The following is a 14429-nucleotide window of genomic DNA, read 5'->3' as shown; positions in this document are numbered from 1 at the left end:
ATGAGTAGACAGGTGGATCGCATTAATATCTGCGTTACCCTGTCTTTGGAAAGTTGGAAGAACCAAGGGTGGGAGGTGGGGCCCACCGCGAAGGTGTAGAAGCGGAGGCTCACGTGCTGGCCGTCGAGGTGGAGGAGAATGCTTCCCCCCCCCTTGGGGGGAGGCATCATTTCCCCTAGGAAAGGGGATTGTGGCCAGACAGGTAGGTGCCTACGTGTGGGCCTGCCTCCCCATCCCCTACCTTCCTGCCTTCGCGGAAAGGTCGGGAGTCGCGGGACCTGTTCCCCCCTGCCCAGAAGGGACAGCAACTGCTTCTGAGCTGCCCCTTGTGCCCAAGGCCACCAGCAGCAGACAGCACCCACGTTCCTGCCTTCACGGAAAGCCCTGGCCCAGCACTCCCAGAGACCTGACCAGATCAGGCACTATTAATACTGCGAGCCCTCAGCCGAGGTGCCCACTGAGCTTGGCCCCAGAGCCTGGCAGCAGCCCTGGCACCAGAGATAGATCCCTATCCCAAAAATCCCAGCTCAATTATACTCTCTCTGTCTCTCTCCCCAAAGGCTAGCAAGTAGCAAGCAACAGCTCTGTCCCACTCCACTGCTTGCTGAAAGTGAAAGCCAGAGTCGGGAGCACAGTGCCCTTTTATAAACCGAGGTCTCACTGAGAAAAGTAGGTCTGTGGTTGGCCGTCAGAGCTGCCTATCAGGGTTTGCCGATTCGGGTTTCCAGGGCGACAGAAGGACTGCAGACAGAGTTCAGGCAGTCTCCTGCCTCCGTTTCCAAGGGAATTGATTGATGGTGCCTGACTCTCTGGCTTCACGAACTGCGGATGAACGCAACGAACCAGGCTTGTTACGAATACTCGTTCATTGGCCATGGACCCTCACGAACTGCCAGTTCGCGAACAGACGATCCAGCAGTTCGTGGGTTTTTTGCGTTTGCAATGCGGTTCGTGCCCATGTCTATTGACGACTAACACTAGAACAACGGTATACACAATGTTACTGGAAAACTAACCAAGCTATTTAAACTGACAGATGACTTCCCCGTAGACTCTCGAGATTTGTTACGGGAGGGAATTTCTCCTGCTTGCCCCAAATTTCAAGTTGCTTCTTGGCAAGACTGGTGCACCCATGTCTTCTGAACTGGAGCGGGCTCTTGCACTGAACCCATCGCGGCTCGGATCAGAACTCTCCCAGTCGGCACACTCCACTTTCAACTCCCGCAAGGCAGTGTGCAATTTCAACAGCTTTTCCAGTAGCTGCTGGTCTTGAAGCTGCATTTCCAGCTGCAAGGAAGCAAAAGAGAAAGTGAGAAGGGCTTGTATCTCTGTAACCAGTCTGGTTTTGATTAACGGTCGGCAGCACTGCAGAATTCGATCTCCGGACAGGCAAAGTAGCACCAGGATCTGCCATCGAGGGGCTGTCATTTGGGACTGGGGGAGATTTCAAGGAAGAAGTGTCACAGCTGCTTCTTTAAGGCAGCAGTGACCCCCCACCCCTTTCTCAAGGAGGCAACGACCACTTCCGGGACCCAACCAATCATTCTCCTCAGGGGATGCAGCATATGGGGGCGGCAGCTGCACCTCTCCAGAGATGTTTAATCTGCAATCGCTGACAATCATCCAAGCAAAAACCACTAGGAGCAGCAAAGGGAACAGACAAACAGAGGTACGAGCCGAAAAAAGCAAGAGATTTGATCTGCACAAACAGGACGGAATGGGTGAGTGAGGATTCTGGAAAAACACTGTTGGAAGATTTGGCCCCGAAAGAGCCCCTTTCCCTGCAAAAAAGGAACCTTGAGAAAATTCAGCACAGCCCCCCCATGCTAGACTACTCCTTGGGTTTTCTCTAGAGGTCAACCCTTGGAGACTCTGGTAACAATTAACAACGTTCAATGTATATCTCATGGAGACGGGGTTTAACACGACTCCACATTAATTCATGAAGGACTTCTTCTCCTTCATTGCACCCTCATGAAGACACTGTGACTTAGGTAAGGCTGCGCGAGGGTGACTGGCCCAGGTCACCTAGCAAAGTTCACAGCAAGCAGAGACCCGAACCCAGGTCTCTCCAGAGACACAACACTGCCTCACACACGGTTTTGATAGCTGAAACGGATTCCCCCCTCCCCACCTGCCACCATACTGTTAAAGAAAACAGATGAGCAAAAGATACTCCGATTTTGTTCTTGAAAGGGCTAATAAGGGCCTACCCTCCTGATTTCTACTGGCAAAACTGTTCGGGGATTGGAAAGGTTAACGAATCTGGGCCATGCACAGTCATAAGCCAGTTTAATGAGATCCACGATCTTTATCCTATCTTTTGACACCCCCCGCCCAAACATGATGGCCTCTACTGACCCAGCACCTCTTATTTCCAAAAGGAAGCACCGTTGTGCTCCTGAGCTCTGTGCCAGCCGTACAAACGACCCCAATTCTGCCCCTCTGCCTTCCGTCATCCAGGGTGACCTCTGCGTCACCTTGAGCTGCAGCGCTCTCTTGGCGTTCAGGCTGTTGAGCAAATCTATGAATACTAAGGAGGAAGGAGGGAAACTTGACCCTCACTGTTTCAACTAGGCGTGAGAGAGCCATTCAGATCCAAAAGCGGGGCTTTCCCCATGCTCAAAGCAAGGCACAAATGGGAGAATCGACCCGCTGAACTGGCTTTTAAAAAAAATTCTGGGGGACAACCATATGCAGAGCAGAAGCAGTAAAAACTTGCCAGTCGTAGAAAAGGAAAACAGCCAGCGGCGATGGGCCAAGAGGCGAACCTTTTGGGAGGCTTCTAATAAGGTTCAAAGGCTGGTTACGGAAAGGGGAAGCAGACCTGAGTCGCCGTTTTCATGCAGCTCTTGCACGAAAAGGCGTATGAGTCAAAATGTGGCTCTAAAACAGGGGTGAGCTCACCTGTCTCCAACCTGTCTTCTTGGGGACCTTCATTCATGGTGGCAGGTGATGCCCCTATCCTACTTGCCAGACACCTTACCAGCTTGTACTACCTTGAACGGAGTTGTTGACGTAGGTTCTAATCTCCACTCGGCTCACTAGCTGCTTTGAGGCAAGTCATTTTTTTCCCTCCATCTAAACTACTTCACAGGGTTGTTGTGAGGGTAAAAGAATATATTTAAATTTTATGTTGCCTATAGAAAAGGCAGGTTGCAAATGCGATGGACCCTTCATGGGAGGTGTCACAAGTGGTAGAGAGCAAGAGCTCAGTAGCACCTATAAGACTAAGAAAATTTGCAGTAGGGTGTGAGCTTCTGTGAGTCACAGCTCATTTCTTCAGGTATCAGAGGAGTTAGCCGTGTTAGTCTGTAGTAGCAAAATCAAAAAGAGTCCAGTAGCACCTTTAAGACTAACCAATTTTATTTTATTGTAGCATAAGCTTTCGAGAATCAAGTTCTCTTCATCAGATGCCTGATCCGAACTGGTCAAATACAGAAGAGGAGGGGAGGGGAAAGAAGGGGACATATATCACAAGACGACAGGATGCAATTAGTGTGAAGGCAATCAAAACATTCCTTTGCTTGTAAATGTAAACATCTCCTTTTGGTGTGGAGTCAGTTTGCCGTGTTAGTTTGCCGCAGTGAAGGTATACAATTCCTATGTAGTATAAGCCCTCGATAACCACAGCTCTCCCTGCCAGCTGCATCTGACAAAGAGAACCGTGGTCCCCGAAAGCCCACACGTACTCAGGCTGAGATAATTGACAAACAAAGCCCACACCAGGCGTCCCTGGGCTCCCCCAGACCACGCCTCTGTAAAGGAAATCTGTTACCTGTGATAATGTGATAACCATTCATAGTCTCTATTCAGTCCCAGCTTGACAGAGTCAAATTTGCATATGAATTCCAATTCAGCAGCCTCCCGTTGGATTTTGTTTTTGAAGGGTTTCTGTTGAACCACAGCGACCTTTAAGTCTTTGGTGGAATGTCCTGGTAGATTGAAGTGTTCTCCCACTGGTTTTTGGACGTTTCCATTTCTAATGTCAGATTTGTGTCCATTTATTCTTTTGCGTAGAGGTTGGCACAAATCTGACATTAGAAATGGAAACGTCCAAAAACCAGTGGGAGAACACTTCAATCTACCAGGACATTCCACCAAAGACTTAAAAGTCGCTGTGGTTCAACAGAAACCCTTCAAAAACAAAATCCAACGGGAGGCTGCTGAATTGGAATTCATATGCAAATTTGACTCTGTCAAGCTGGGACTGAATAGAGACTATGAATGGTTATCACATTATCACAGGTAACAGATTTCCTTTACAGAGGCGTGGTCTGGGGGAGCCCAGGGACGCCTGGTGTGGGCTTTGTTTGTCAATTATCTCAGCCTGAGTACGTGTGGGCTTTCGGGGACCACGGTTCTCTTTGTCAGATGCAGCTGGCAGGGAGAGCTGTGGTTATCGAGGGCTTATACTACATAGGAATTGTATACCTTCACTGCGGCAAACTAACACGGCAAACTGACTCCACACCAAAAGGAGATGTTTACATTTACAAGCAAAGGAATGTTTTGATTGCCTTCACACTAATTGCATCCTGTCGTCTTGTAATATATGTCCCCTTCTTTCCCCTCCCCTCCTCTTCTGTATTTGACCAGTTCGGATCAGGCATCTGATGAAGAGAACTTGATTCTCGAAAGCTTATGCTACAATAAAATAAAATTGGTTAGTCTTAAAGGTGCTACTGGACTCTTTTTGATTTTTCTTCAGATAAGTATTCTTGGGGTATTAGCCAGGATGGAGTGCTGCTAGTTTAGACTTGGGAGGTCCCAAGTTCAAATCTGCTCTTGGCATCTGAAGCTGTGGCTCACGGAAGCTCCTACCCTACCACAAATGTTGTTAGTCTTACAGGTTCCACTGGACTGTTGCTCTTTTCTACTGCTGCAGACAGACTACCACGGCTACCCATCTTGATCTACTGCAAGTATGGCATGAGAAAAATGGAGGGGGGGGCACACCAGCCAGAGGGCTCAGTGCTCCAGAGGGGAGTCTGTTCCCCCACATTTGCTCAGGACAGGCCCTTTGAACAGGCAGAAATCCAGCAGCGAAGGGAAGCATTTCCCCTCCTCCCCCCACCAAAAACCTCACCGGGTGAACTTCTGCCTGTCACCCTGCTGTGGCAGCTTGGTCGGGGGTGGGTGCAGAAAAGAAGGCGTCCTTCTTGGCCAGAGGAGTACCTCTGGAGTGGCTAGCCACCCGCCTCCCCCCTGGCCAGAAAACTTCACCGGGTGAACTTCTGCCTGTCACTCTGCTGTGGCAGCTTGGTCGGGGGTGGGTGCAGAAAAGGAGGCTCCGCTCTTGGCCAGAGGTGCGCCTTTGGAGCGCCCGCCCACCCGCCTCCCCCCTGGCCAGAAAACCCCACCGGGTGAACTTCTGCCTGTCACCCTGCTGTGGCAGCTTGGTCGGGGGTGGGTGCAGAAAAGGAGGCTCCGCTCTTGGCCGGGGGAGCTCCTCTGGAGCGGCCACCCACCAGGGGCTCCCCGGGGGTTGCCTTACCAGCTCCCTTCTCAGCCAGCGCAGCGCTTCCTCGATAGGCAGTTTCTGCTCCCCCTGCGGCTGCATGCTGAGCCCGCGGCCCTGCGGGCTGGCTGGGCTGCCACATGGGCCACCCGCGCTGCAGAGCGGCTCGCCTCCCCCTCCGCCTCTTCTTCCTCCTCCTCTTCCTCCAAGGGATCAGCAGGTTTTGCAGGCAGCTACGCAGTTTCCATTGCGCAGCGGAACGGAGCGAAGCAACTGGTGACTTGGAACGGGGCTGGGCTGGGCTGGGCTGGGGGGGGGGGATCGCTTCCCCCTTCCCCCCCCTTTGCCCCCAGCCGCCTGCCGCGCTCGAAGCGGAGCCGGGAGGGAGCTCCGAGCCACGCCAAGCGACACCCGATCCGGCGCTGCCTGCAGAGGCCTGGGTCACAAACAAGAGGCGCCCAGCCAAGGAGAGGTCAGCGGCCGGAACCGGCTCGAGAAGAGGCGCGCCAGCCAATGGGAGAGGAGGAAGGAGCGTTGCCCGTGCGGTTGCCAACTCCGGGTCGGGGGAATTCCTGGAGATTTCTTTGGGGAGGGAGCAGTTTCGAAAAAGAAGGGAGCCCGGACATAGAGTTAGGGTTGCCAGCCTTCAGGTGGTGGCTGGAGATCTCCCGGAATTACATCTAATCTCCAGCCAAGAGGGATCAGTTCCCTTGGAGAAAATGGCTGCTTTGGAGGGTGGACTTTATGGCCTTATAACCTGAGGAGGTCCCTCCCTTCCCTAAACCCTGCCCTCTCAAAGCTCCACCCTTCCTTATCTCCAGGAATTTTGCAACCTGGAGCTGGCAACCATAGAGTCCTCCTTCAGAAATTGGTGTTTTCTCCAGGGGATCCGATCCCTGTGGTCTGGAGAGAAGCTGTAATTCTGGGAGAGCTCCATCCCCCACCTGGAGATTGGCAACTGTGGTTGGCGGGCACATGTTCAAGCTCAGATGCCTGTAAAAAGTAAATGGGTTTTTTAGGGTGGCCAGCTCTGGGTTGGGAAATTCCTGGACATTTGAGCTCGGAGAGGGCACAGTTTAGGCAGGGAAGGGGCCTCCGTGGGGAATAATGCCATAAAGTCCACCGTCCAAAACTTCTGTTTCTCTCTGTCACCCGGAGACCGGTTGTAATTCCAGGACATCCTCCAGCCACCCCCTGGAGATTGGCATCCCTGTTTTAGGGAGTGTTGGCTGTTCCCAGACTCATTGTATCCTTGGACAGAGACTTGGATTCAGAGCTGGGAGATAAAAGAACGAAGGGAAATGTCCTCGACGAAGCAGAGCAAAAGAGGGTTGCCATCGCACAGGAGGAAAAATGGCCTTGGCCGCTCCTCCGCTTTTGACAGCCCCTTGGGATGCATGTAAAGCCTTTCATGGTGTGGAGATAAGTAGGACTGGCTCTCAGTGTCTGCCGATCAGGCCTGCTGTTAAAGGCACAGCTAGTTAGAAAGTTGGCAACCCAGGCTAAAGGCTCATTCATCCAGTTCTCTCTCTGCCATTATCTTGCCCCCAAAATCTCACAATGAAGGTACTGTGGTGATAGAGCATCCTAGCTGTTTATTCCTAGCATCTAGTACTCTGTAGTAGACTTCCTCTAAACATGGAGGCTCCATTGAGCTCTTAAGCATCATTGCTGGCGGCAGGCAACTTCCACCAACAGGCCTAGGTGCTTTTAAAATATACTGAATTCTTCTAGTAGACTCTTTAGAGCGCTGAGCTGGTTGGAAACAGAAAGCGAAGAAAAGACAAAAGTCGAAGGGGGTAGGCAGAAATTGGCAGCAGAGGGCAGGCCTGCCAAAGAAGGCAATCGAGTGGTAGCGTGGCATAGTAGTTTACAACCCCTTACAATCACGGTCATAGATCCAGAGGAGTTAGCCGTGTTAGTCTGTAGTTGCAAAATAGTAGAGTCCAGTAGCACCTTTAAGACTAACCAACTTTATTGTAGCGCAAGCTTTCGAGAACCACAGCTCTCTTCATCAGGTCTTCCCTGCCAGAGTGCCCTGTATCTAATGGGCTCCCACTTCCCATCTGGATTCAACTTCTGTGGAACGTGCCCTGATCATCTCTTGTTTGCGCCCTGGCGGTGCCCTTTTTGCAGAGTGATTCCTGTGGGCCATTCAGAAGCTGTAGTTGGTTCCCGAATCCAGCAGCCAAATGAATCTCTGGCGTCAGAACCTCATTTTGTGTAAACTGTGCTGCTTGCCAATTTGCTTCTGGGCCAAATTCAAGGTCTTATAAAGCTCTTTATCATACTGGCCCAAGATATAATGTAGGAGGGGCTGTCTTTCTTCCAAATACTCCTCAGTCACTTGAGATCTGTAGGGAATAATTTATCGGAGGTTCCAATAGGGAATAATTTACCAGGTGGTGGCCACTTCTGAGTGGATTTTTTAAATTGTTGTGAATCCTAGGGTACAGAAGTACCTGTCTGCTAGAGTAGAGCAAAAGAGGGTTGCCATCTGACTGGAGGAAAATCAGCCTTGCCTGCTTCTGTGCCTTTGATGGCCTCTTGGTATACAGGCAAAGCGTTTCATGGCATGGAGATAAGCAATACTGGCTCTGCTGATCACGTCTGCTGTTAAAGGCACACTACACAGTCTAGTTAGAAAGTTGGCATCCAAGGCTAATGGCTCATTAGTCCAGTTCTCTGTATCTACTATTAACCAGCCCTGGAAAGACGAGGGCTCTTGTTCTTAAGACTTAAGATCTTTCTGCTTGGTGGTAGAAAGTGCTGTCAAGTCATAGCTGATTTATGGCAACCCCTCGTGGGGTTTTCAAGGCAAGAGACTAACAGAGGTGGTTTGCTATTACCTGCCTCTGCGTAGCAACCCTACCCTTCCTGGGAAGTCTCCCGTTCAATTAGTAACCAAGGCCGACCCTGCTTAGTTTCCAAGATCTGATGAGATCGGGTTGCCTGATCCTTTCTATTTGCAATTGATCATTTGATGGGTCAAAGAAGATACGATCCATTGGCTAGTCAAATTTTCTCAAACAGTTGCTCGCATTTTGTAATTGGAATGTTTGCAGCAGTAAATGAATTCCAAATTATGTTTCTTTTACACTAATCTGGACAATGGACTGAATAAAACATGGAATGGATCTAGCTGTTTCATAAACATCCGTCAATCCAAGAACACGCAAAAGTATCTTCCAGTTCTTCTGTAGTGGAAAATTTGACATGTCCACAAGACACAAATTAAATCAGCTTTTGAACACCTCTGATGTTTATCTTGCAAGATGTGGTCATATAAGAATGATGCTGTCCATGTAAGAATTTATCGTTTCTTTCTCTCTCCAATTATAATAATAAATAATAATAATAATGTTCGATTTATATATTGCCCTTCAGGACAATTTAATGCCCACTTAGAGTGGTTTACAAAGTATGTTACTATTATCCCCACAACAAAACACCCTGTGAAGTGGATGGGGCTGAGAGAGCTCTGAGAGAGCTGTGACTAGCCCAAGGTCACCCAGCTGGCTTTAGAGTTCCGCACTCTTAACCACTACACCAAACTGGCTCTCCAGTTAATGCATGATTACGATGCAGGCCCATATACAAATATAGTTTCTCACTGGGAACCTTTTACATATGCTTTCAACATCTTATTTCATCTTGCTTTATATTTATTCTGTGGAAAGTGTTTTGCTTGCAGAACAATAAGATGGTGTTTTGATAGTATACCTTTCTTTCCGAGTTGTGTACGGACTCGCTTATTCCCTGGCTTTTTGTTGAAACATACACCCTACATTTTCAAAATAACGAAACTCATATTTCCACAAGCATTCCTGATACAAGCCCAGCTCCGACAGCCTTGGAGATGTGTTGCCTAGGAAACATCGCCATAGGTGGTTGTCACGATGTGATTGTGTGATGCCTTTCCATTTGTTTTCTAATGTGCCTTTTCAGACTCCGGCTCTCAGTTTGTCACAAAGAACAGCAAGTACGGAATGTCTTTGAATGAATAATGCTGGAATAAGCAAGAGCACCAAATTTGGTTTCCAGGCCTTGGCGAAACAAGCCTGGGATGGAAGAAGGGTCTGCATGGGTTACTCCAGGGATGCTGAAAAATTGGATTTAAATTGTGTGAGGCTTTGACATGACACAAGACTTCACCTCGTCTCTTTAGTGGCTCCAAACAAGGCCTTCATGAGCAACTCTTTATTGCCAAAGCTCTGTCATTTTATGATGCCTTTTGGGTTGTTGTTAATAGGGTGCTCAAGCTATGGATGGGCTGTAGGGGTGCCAGACCCCCGGTGGGGGTGGGGGATCCCCCCTCGCCCCCCACACCCCGCCCCCACACCCCTGGCCAGCGGGGGGGGGTGCACCCTCTGTGCGCGCTCCCCTGAAGAGCTGTGCGCTCCCGCGGATTGGATCCATTTTGGCACGGATCGGGCCTGTTTTGGGATGCTGTGGCATGCAGGAGCGCTCCTGTGCTCCACAGCGGCCCAATCCAGGCCCAATCCAGGCCAAAACAAGCCCGTTTTGAGGCACTACAGAGCGCAGGAGTGCTCCACAGCGCCTCAAAACAGGCCCGATCCGCGGGCACGTTTTGAGCCACTGTGGAGTGCAGGAGCATTCCTGCGCTCCACAGCAGCCCCCAACACGAGCCCCTGCAGAGCGTGGGTGCTCTGGGGGGCACTGTGTGATGATGTCACTTCCCATGCACGCACCCCCCACAGAAGAGAAGTAGGAGCCAGGCCCCAATCCCCCGCTGGGAGATTGAGGTGTTCTGGCAACCCTAATGGGCTGTCAGAATTTTCCTAACCAAGAGATGATCTGAATTACATGTCCTTTTTAAATACAGCAAATGTTCTAAGTCCAAATGTATTTCTTTGCTTCATTGTATTTCTTTTGCCCCCTTTCTCCCACAAAGTAGGAGCCAAGGTAGTATACAATAATAGTCACTTCGAGGCGTCATTTTGTAGAAAAAGAGCTGGAGGAACTCATTAGCATAACTCATTAGCATATGCCACACCCCTTGGCATCGCCGGAAGTGTGTCATTAGCATGACTGATTTGCATATGCTGCACCCCCTGACGTCACCTATCCTGGCTGTTTTGGACCCAATCCTGGACATTCAGGGCTGAAATTGGACCCGAAATGGCAAAAAGGGGCTGAAAATGGCCGAAAAGGGGCCCACAATGGTCAGGATTGGGCCACTGTTGAGCGGGAGAGTGATCCACCACCCGTCAGAGGTCCAATCTGGGCCGTTTTGGCCCCAATCCAGGCGGAAACAGGCCCAAATGGCCGAGAGTCAGGTGGGCTGGGCCACCTGACGTGACCTCTTTGGGGAATTGCCGGAACTGCGTTCCTGTGCGTTCCCCCTCAAAATGAGCCCTGGACAGGTATGCCAGTTCAATAGAACACCACTGAAAATCTCACAAGACAGCTTAGATGCAACCGGACAACAGTCCTTTGCCTAGGCAGATGTTCTTTCAGTGTCTCAAACACAAGAGAGGGGAGGATGGTGTTGAGCAGGTGGTCTTTAGCCCAGCTTGGAGTTATCTGCTCTCTGGAAGCAGCAAAGTCCTGAGCCAAAAGTTCTTGTAATGCCTCAGGCACAGAAGAGGGGGAGGTTGAATTACTGGTTTCACTCAGCTCTGGCTGGAACCTTTTCTCCTCCAGAAGAGAATTGTTGTTCTAATAATTATCTTCTGGAAGAGAATTATTTTTACCATCTAGGTGTGGCCACTAATTTTGTCACCTCTCTGGTTTCATGTTCTTAAGCAGCAGAAGGCAGGAAGGGTAGCGAAGGGAGAAAATGAATAGATATGTGCCTGGCAGGGGTGCAATCCAACCACAACAGTAAACCCATCTTCCCACCAAACAGGATTAATCAAACTGACATTTCTGCACAGAGGCTTTCCACCAGCTGCCAGTAATCACACTGTCTCATTGGCTTTGAAAGGACTTTTTGATTTCACACACGCACATCTGCATGTTCATTTCATTCTTGAGGGTGCACCTGCTAGGCAAGGGCAACAATTTTGTTTGTGCATACTGACAGACAGGCAGAGCATTTTGAGGAGGGGGTAAGAAGCAAAGGCTATGCACAACTCATCCACAAACTAAGGGTGAATAAAGGCAAAGGATAAGGTTCCCCATTGCAATATAAAGTCAAGACACTCTTCTTGCTGGGACCAGAAGCGAATGCTTTGCTTGCATGTGCTGGCAAGCAAACAGGATTGCTGAGTCCAATTTCTGTCTGCGCTGCCTAAAGCACCAGGATAAAGGGAGTTATTTGGGGAAAGCAAATTAGGGTATGTTTGGAACAACTGTTGGAATGGTCCAAAGGTCTGCTCTTGGATCCCTCAAGTTCCTATTCTGTTCCCCATGTTGCTTAAATTCTACGTGAAACTGCTGGGAGAGATCTTCTGGGGGAATTTGGAGTGAGGTTTCTCCATATCAGGCGGGAGGAATTTTCGAACATGTGCCTGGAGAAAGTAACGGGCTGGACGATGGCCTAGAAACTGAAGCTCAGTCCAAATATGACTAAAGGGCTTCTGGTTGATGATGAAGGCAGTTATGGAATAAAGAGTCATCCCGTTCTGAACAGGGTTGCACATACCCTGAAAGAGCGAGGTTCACAGCTTGGGGTGACTGCCGAAACCTATGGTTGAAAGCTGAAGTGGCACGTATCACCTTTTATCTGATTTTCCTGGCATGCTAGCTGTAGCTGTTCTTATGCGGTTATGCTACGACCACTGCAGTAATGAATAATAATAATAATAACAACAGCATTTGATTTATATACTGCCCTTCAGGATGACTTAACACCCACTCAGAGTGGTTTACAAAGTATGCCATTATTATCCCCACAACAACAAACGCCCTGTGAGGTGGGTGGGGCTGAGAGAGCTCCTAGAAGCTGTGACTGACCCATGGTCACCCAGCTGGCTTCAAGTGGAGGAGTGGGGAATCAAACCCAGTTCTCCAGATTAGAGTCCCGCGCTCTTAACCACTACACCAAACTGGAATACTACATGGAGCTGTGTTTGAAGACTGTTCAGCAACCTCCAGTGGTGCAAAATGCTGTTATCAGGTTGGTATCCAGGGTTGGATATGGGATCATACTAACCCTGTATTGCACAGTCTACAGCGGGCGTCATTTGAAGAGCTGGCACTCACCTTTGATACTCTACTTGGCTTAGGACCGGAGTTTCTGAAAGTGTCCAGAGGGTACCCAAGGAAATTACAGGCCAGTTAGCCTAACATCTGTCCCAGGCAAATTAGTAGAAACTAATAAGTGAAGGAAGTGAAAGGTTTATTGTATTCAGCCATAGGCCATTACAAGTCACAAACAACAAACAAAAACAGAAACACAAGCTTGAATAAAATTGATGTGACATGGTCAAAGCATTAACATTTAATACTAGTTAAAACCATCAAACCATTTCTGGTTGTCAAATTCATATAGGACAATAAAAGTATACACAGTAAAAACAGTAAAAATCCCCAATGTTCAATGCTAATGTTCTCCCTTAAGCACAGCATTAGCCCGTATTTTTTTTGCAGCCAGGGCATATAAAGCCATTTTGTAGGATATGTTAGCATCGGAGTCAGCTAATAAAACTGCAATCTTCTCAGGATCTGAGTGGGTACAAAGGTTGGACAACATCTCAGAAAGAAATATAGTCCTAGGTTGGGCATACAACGGGCAGTTAAGAATATCATGAGGTAAGTCCTCAATTGCAGATGTTCCACGGGGACAGAAGCGCTGGTCCTTAGGTATTTTACTGTAGCGGCCTGCTAAAACTGCGGTTGGCATTGTTTCGAAGAGTAGGGATATGAAGGCTGCTCTAAGATTATAGTTAGTAGAAACTAATAAAAAGTAGAATTATGAGGTGTGTTGAGGAACAAAGCCTGCTGAGGGAAAATCAGCATGGCTTCTGCAAAGGGAAGTTTTGCCTCATTTTGGAGTTCACTTTGAGAAAGTGGACAAACATGTAGATAATGAGGTTTTTTGCCATCTTCTGGGCATGGAGCAGGAGTCACTGTGGATGGGGGGGGGGAGGTAGTTGTGAATTTCCTGCATTGTGCAGGGGGTTGGACTAGATGACCCTGGAGGTCCCCTTCAAACTATATGATTCCAATGGTGATCCAGTAGGCATTATACATTTGGACTTCCAACAGGCTTTAGACTTCACCAAAGACTCTTGAGAAAGCTTAGCACTCGTGGGATAAAAGAATGGGCCTTCTTATTGATTAAAAAGTGGTTAACTGACAGGAGAGAGTGAGAATAAACTGACAGTTCTCACAATGGAGTAAGTGTCAGGCTATGGATGACAGGATATGGTAGATAGATCCCTGTATCATTGCAGCAAGAAGTCCAGGCTCTTGGTTAAATGGTTTTATTCAGAAATCAAATCATTTCCATATATATGTCCATAGGATTACTCAGAAGCAAGGTAAGCATCTAAGCAGCAAGAGCAAGATTGACAGGAATAGTGATATGTGGAAAAATCCTTCTTCTTGACACACACATTTGCTCCTTCCCCCCTCCCAACAGTAAATAGGATTTTTGTCCCTGGTGATCATTGTCCTTGGTGATTATTTCCATATATATGTCCATAGGATTACTCAGAAGCAAGGTAAGCATCTAAGCAGCAAGAGCAAGATTGACAGGAATAGTGATATGTGGAAAAATCCTTCTTCTTGACACACACATTTGCTCCTTCCCCCCTCCCAACAGTAAATAGGATTTTTGTCCCTGGTGATCATTGTCCTTGGTGATTATTTCCATATATATGTCCATAGGATTACTCAGAAGCAAGGTAAGCATCTAAGCAGCAAGAGCAAGATTGACAGGAATAGTGATATGTGGAAAAATCCTTCTTCTTGACACACACATTTGCTCCTTCCCCCCTCCCAACAGTAAATAGGATTTTTGTCCCTGGTGATCATTGTCCTTGGTGATTATTTCCAT

At 48.6% G+C, this 14429-nt stretch overlaps 1 protein-coding gene across 1 annotated transcript; it reads right to left on the bottom strand.

Moving 5' to 3' along the window:
• On the bottom strand, window positions 1–5638 carry C5H20orf202 (chromosome 5 C20orf202 homolog). Its single transcript, XM_054981442.1, has 2 exons — window positions 5498–5638; window positions 1–1287 (listed from the first exon to the last, which is right to left on the bottom strand). Exons 1-2 carry the CDS (start codon window positions 5561–5563, stop codon window positions 1066–1068), a joined length of 288 nt encoding a protein of 95 aa, XP_054837417.1. The 5' UTR covers window positions 5564–5638; the 3' UTR covers window positions 1–1065.
• Between the last annotated feature and the right edge of the window lie 8791 nt (window positions 5639–14429).

This window comes from Eublepharis macularius, chromosome 5, assembly GCF_028583425.1.
Source record: "Eublepharis macularius isolate TG4126 chromosome 5, MPM_Emac_v1.0, whole genome shotgun sequence".
Lineage (NCBI taxonomy): Eukaryota > Metazoa > Chordata > Lepidosauria > Squamata > Eublepharidae > Eublepharis > Eublepharis macularius.
The sequence above is the reverse complement of the archived record's forward strand: the minus strand, read 5'-3'. Positions and strand labels throughout refer to the sequence as shown.

Excerpts from the sequence above, each read along its gene's own strand:
- C5H20orf202 (XM_054981442.1), bottom strand. The coding sequence starts at position 5,563 with ATGCAGCCGCAGGGGGAGCAGAAACTGCCTATCGAGGAAGCGCTGCGC. Across the intron at positions 1,288-5,497 it reads GCTGGCTGAGAAGGGAGCTG|CTGGAAATGCAGCTTCAAGA; the intron begins GTAAGGCAACCC and ends GCTTCCTTGCAG.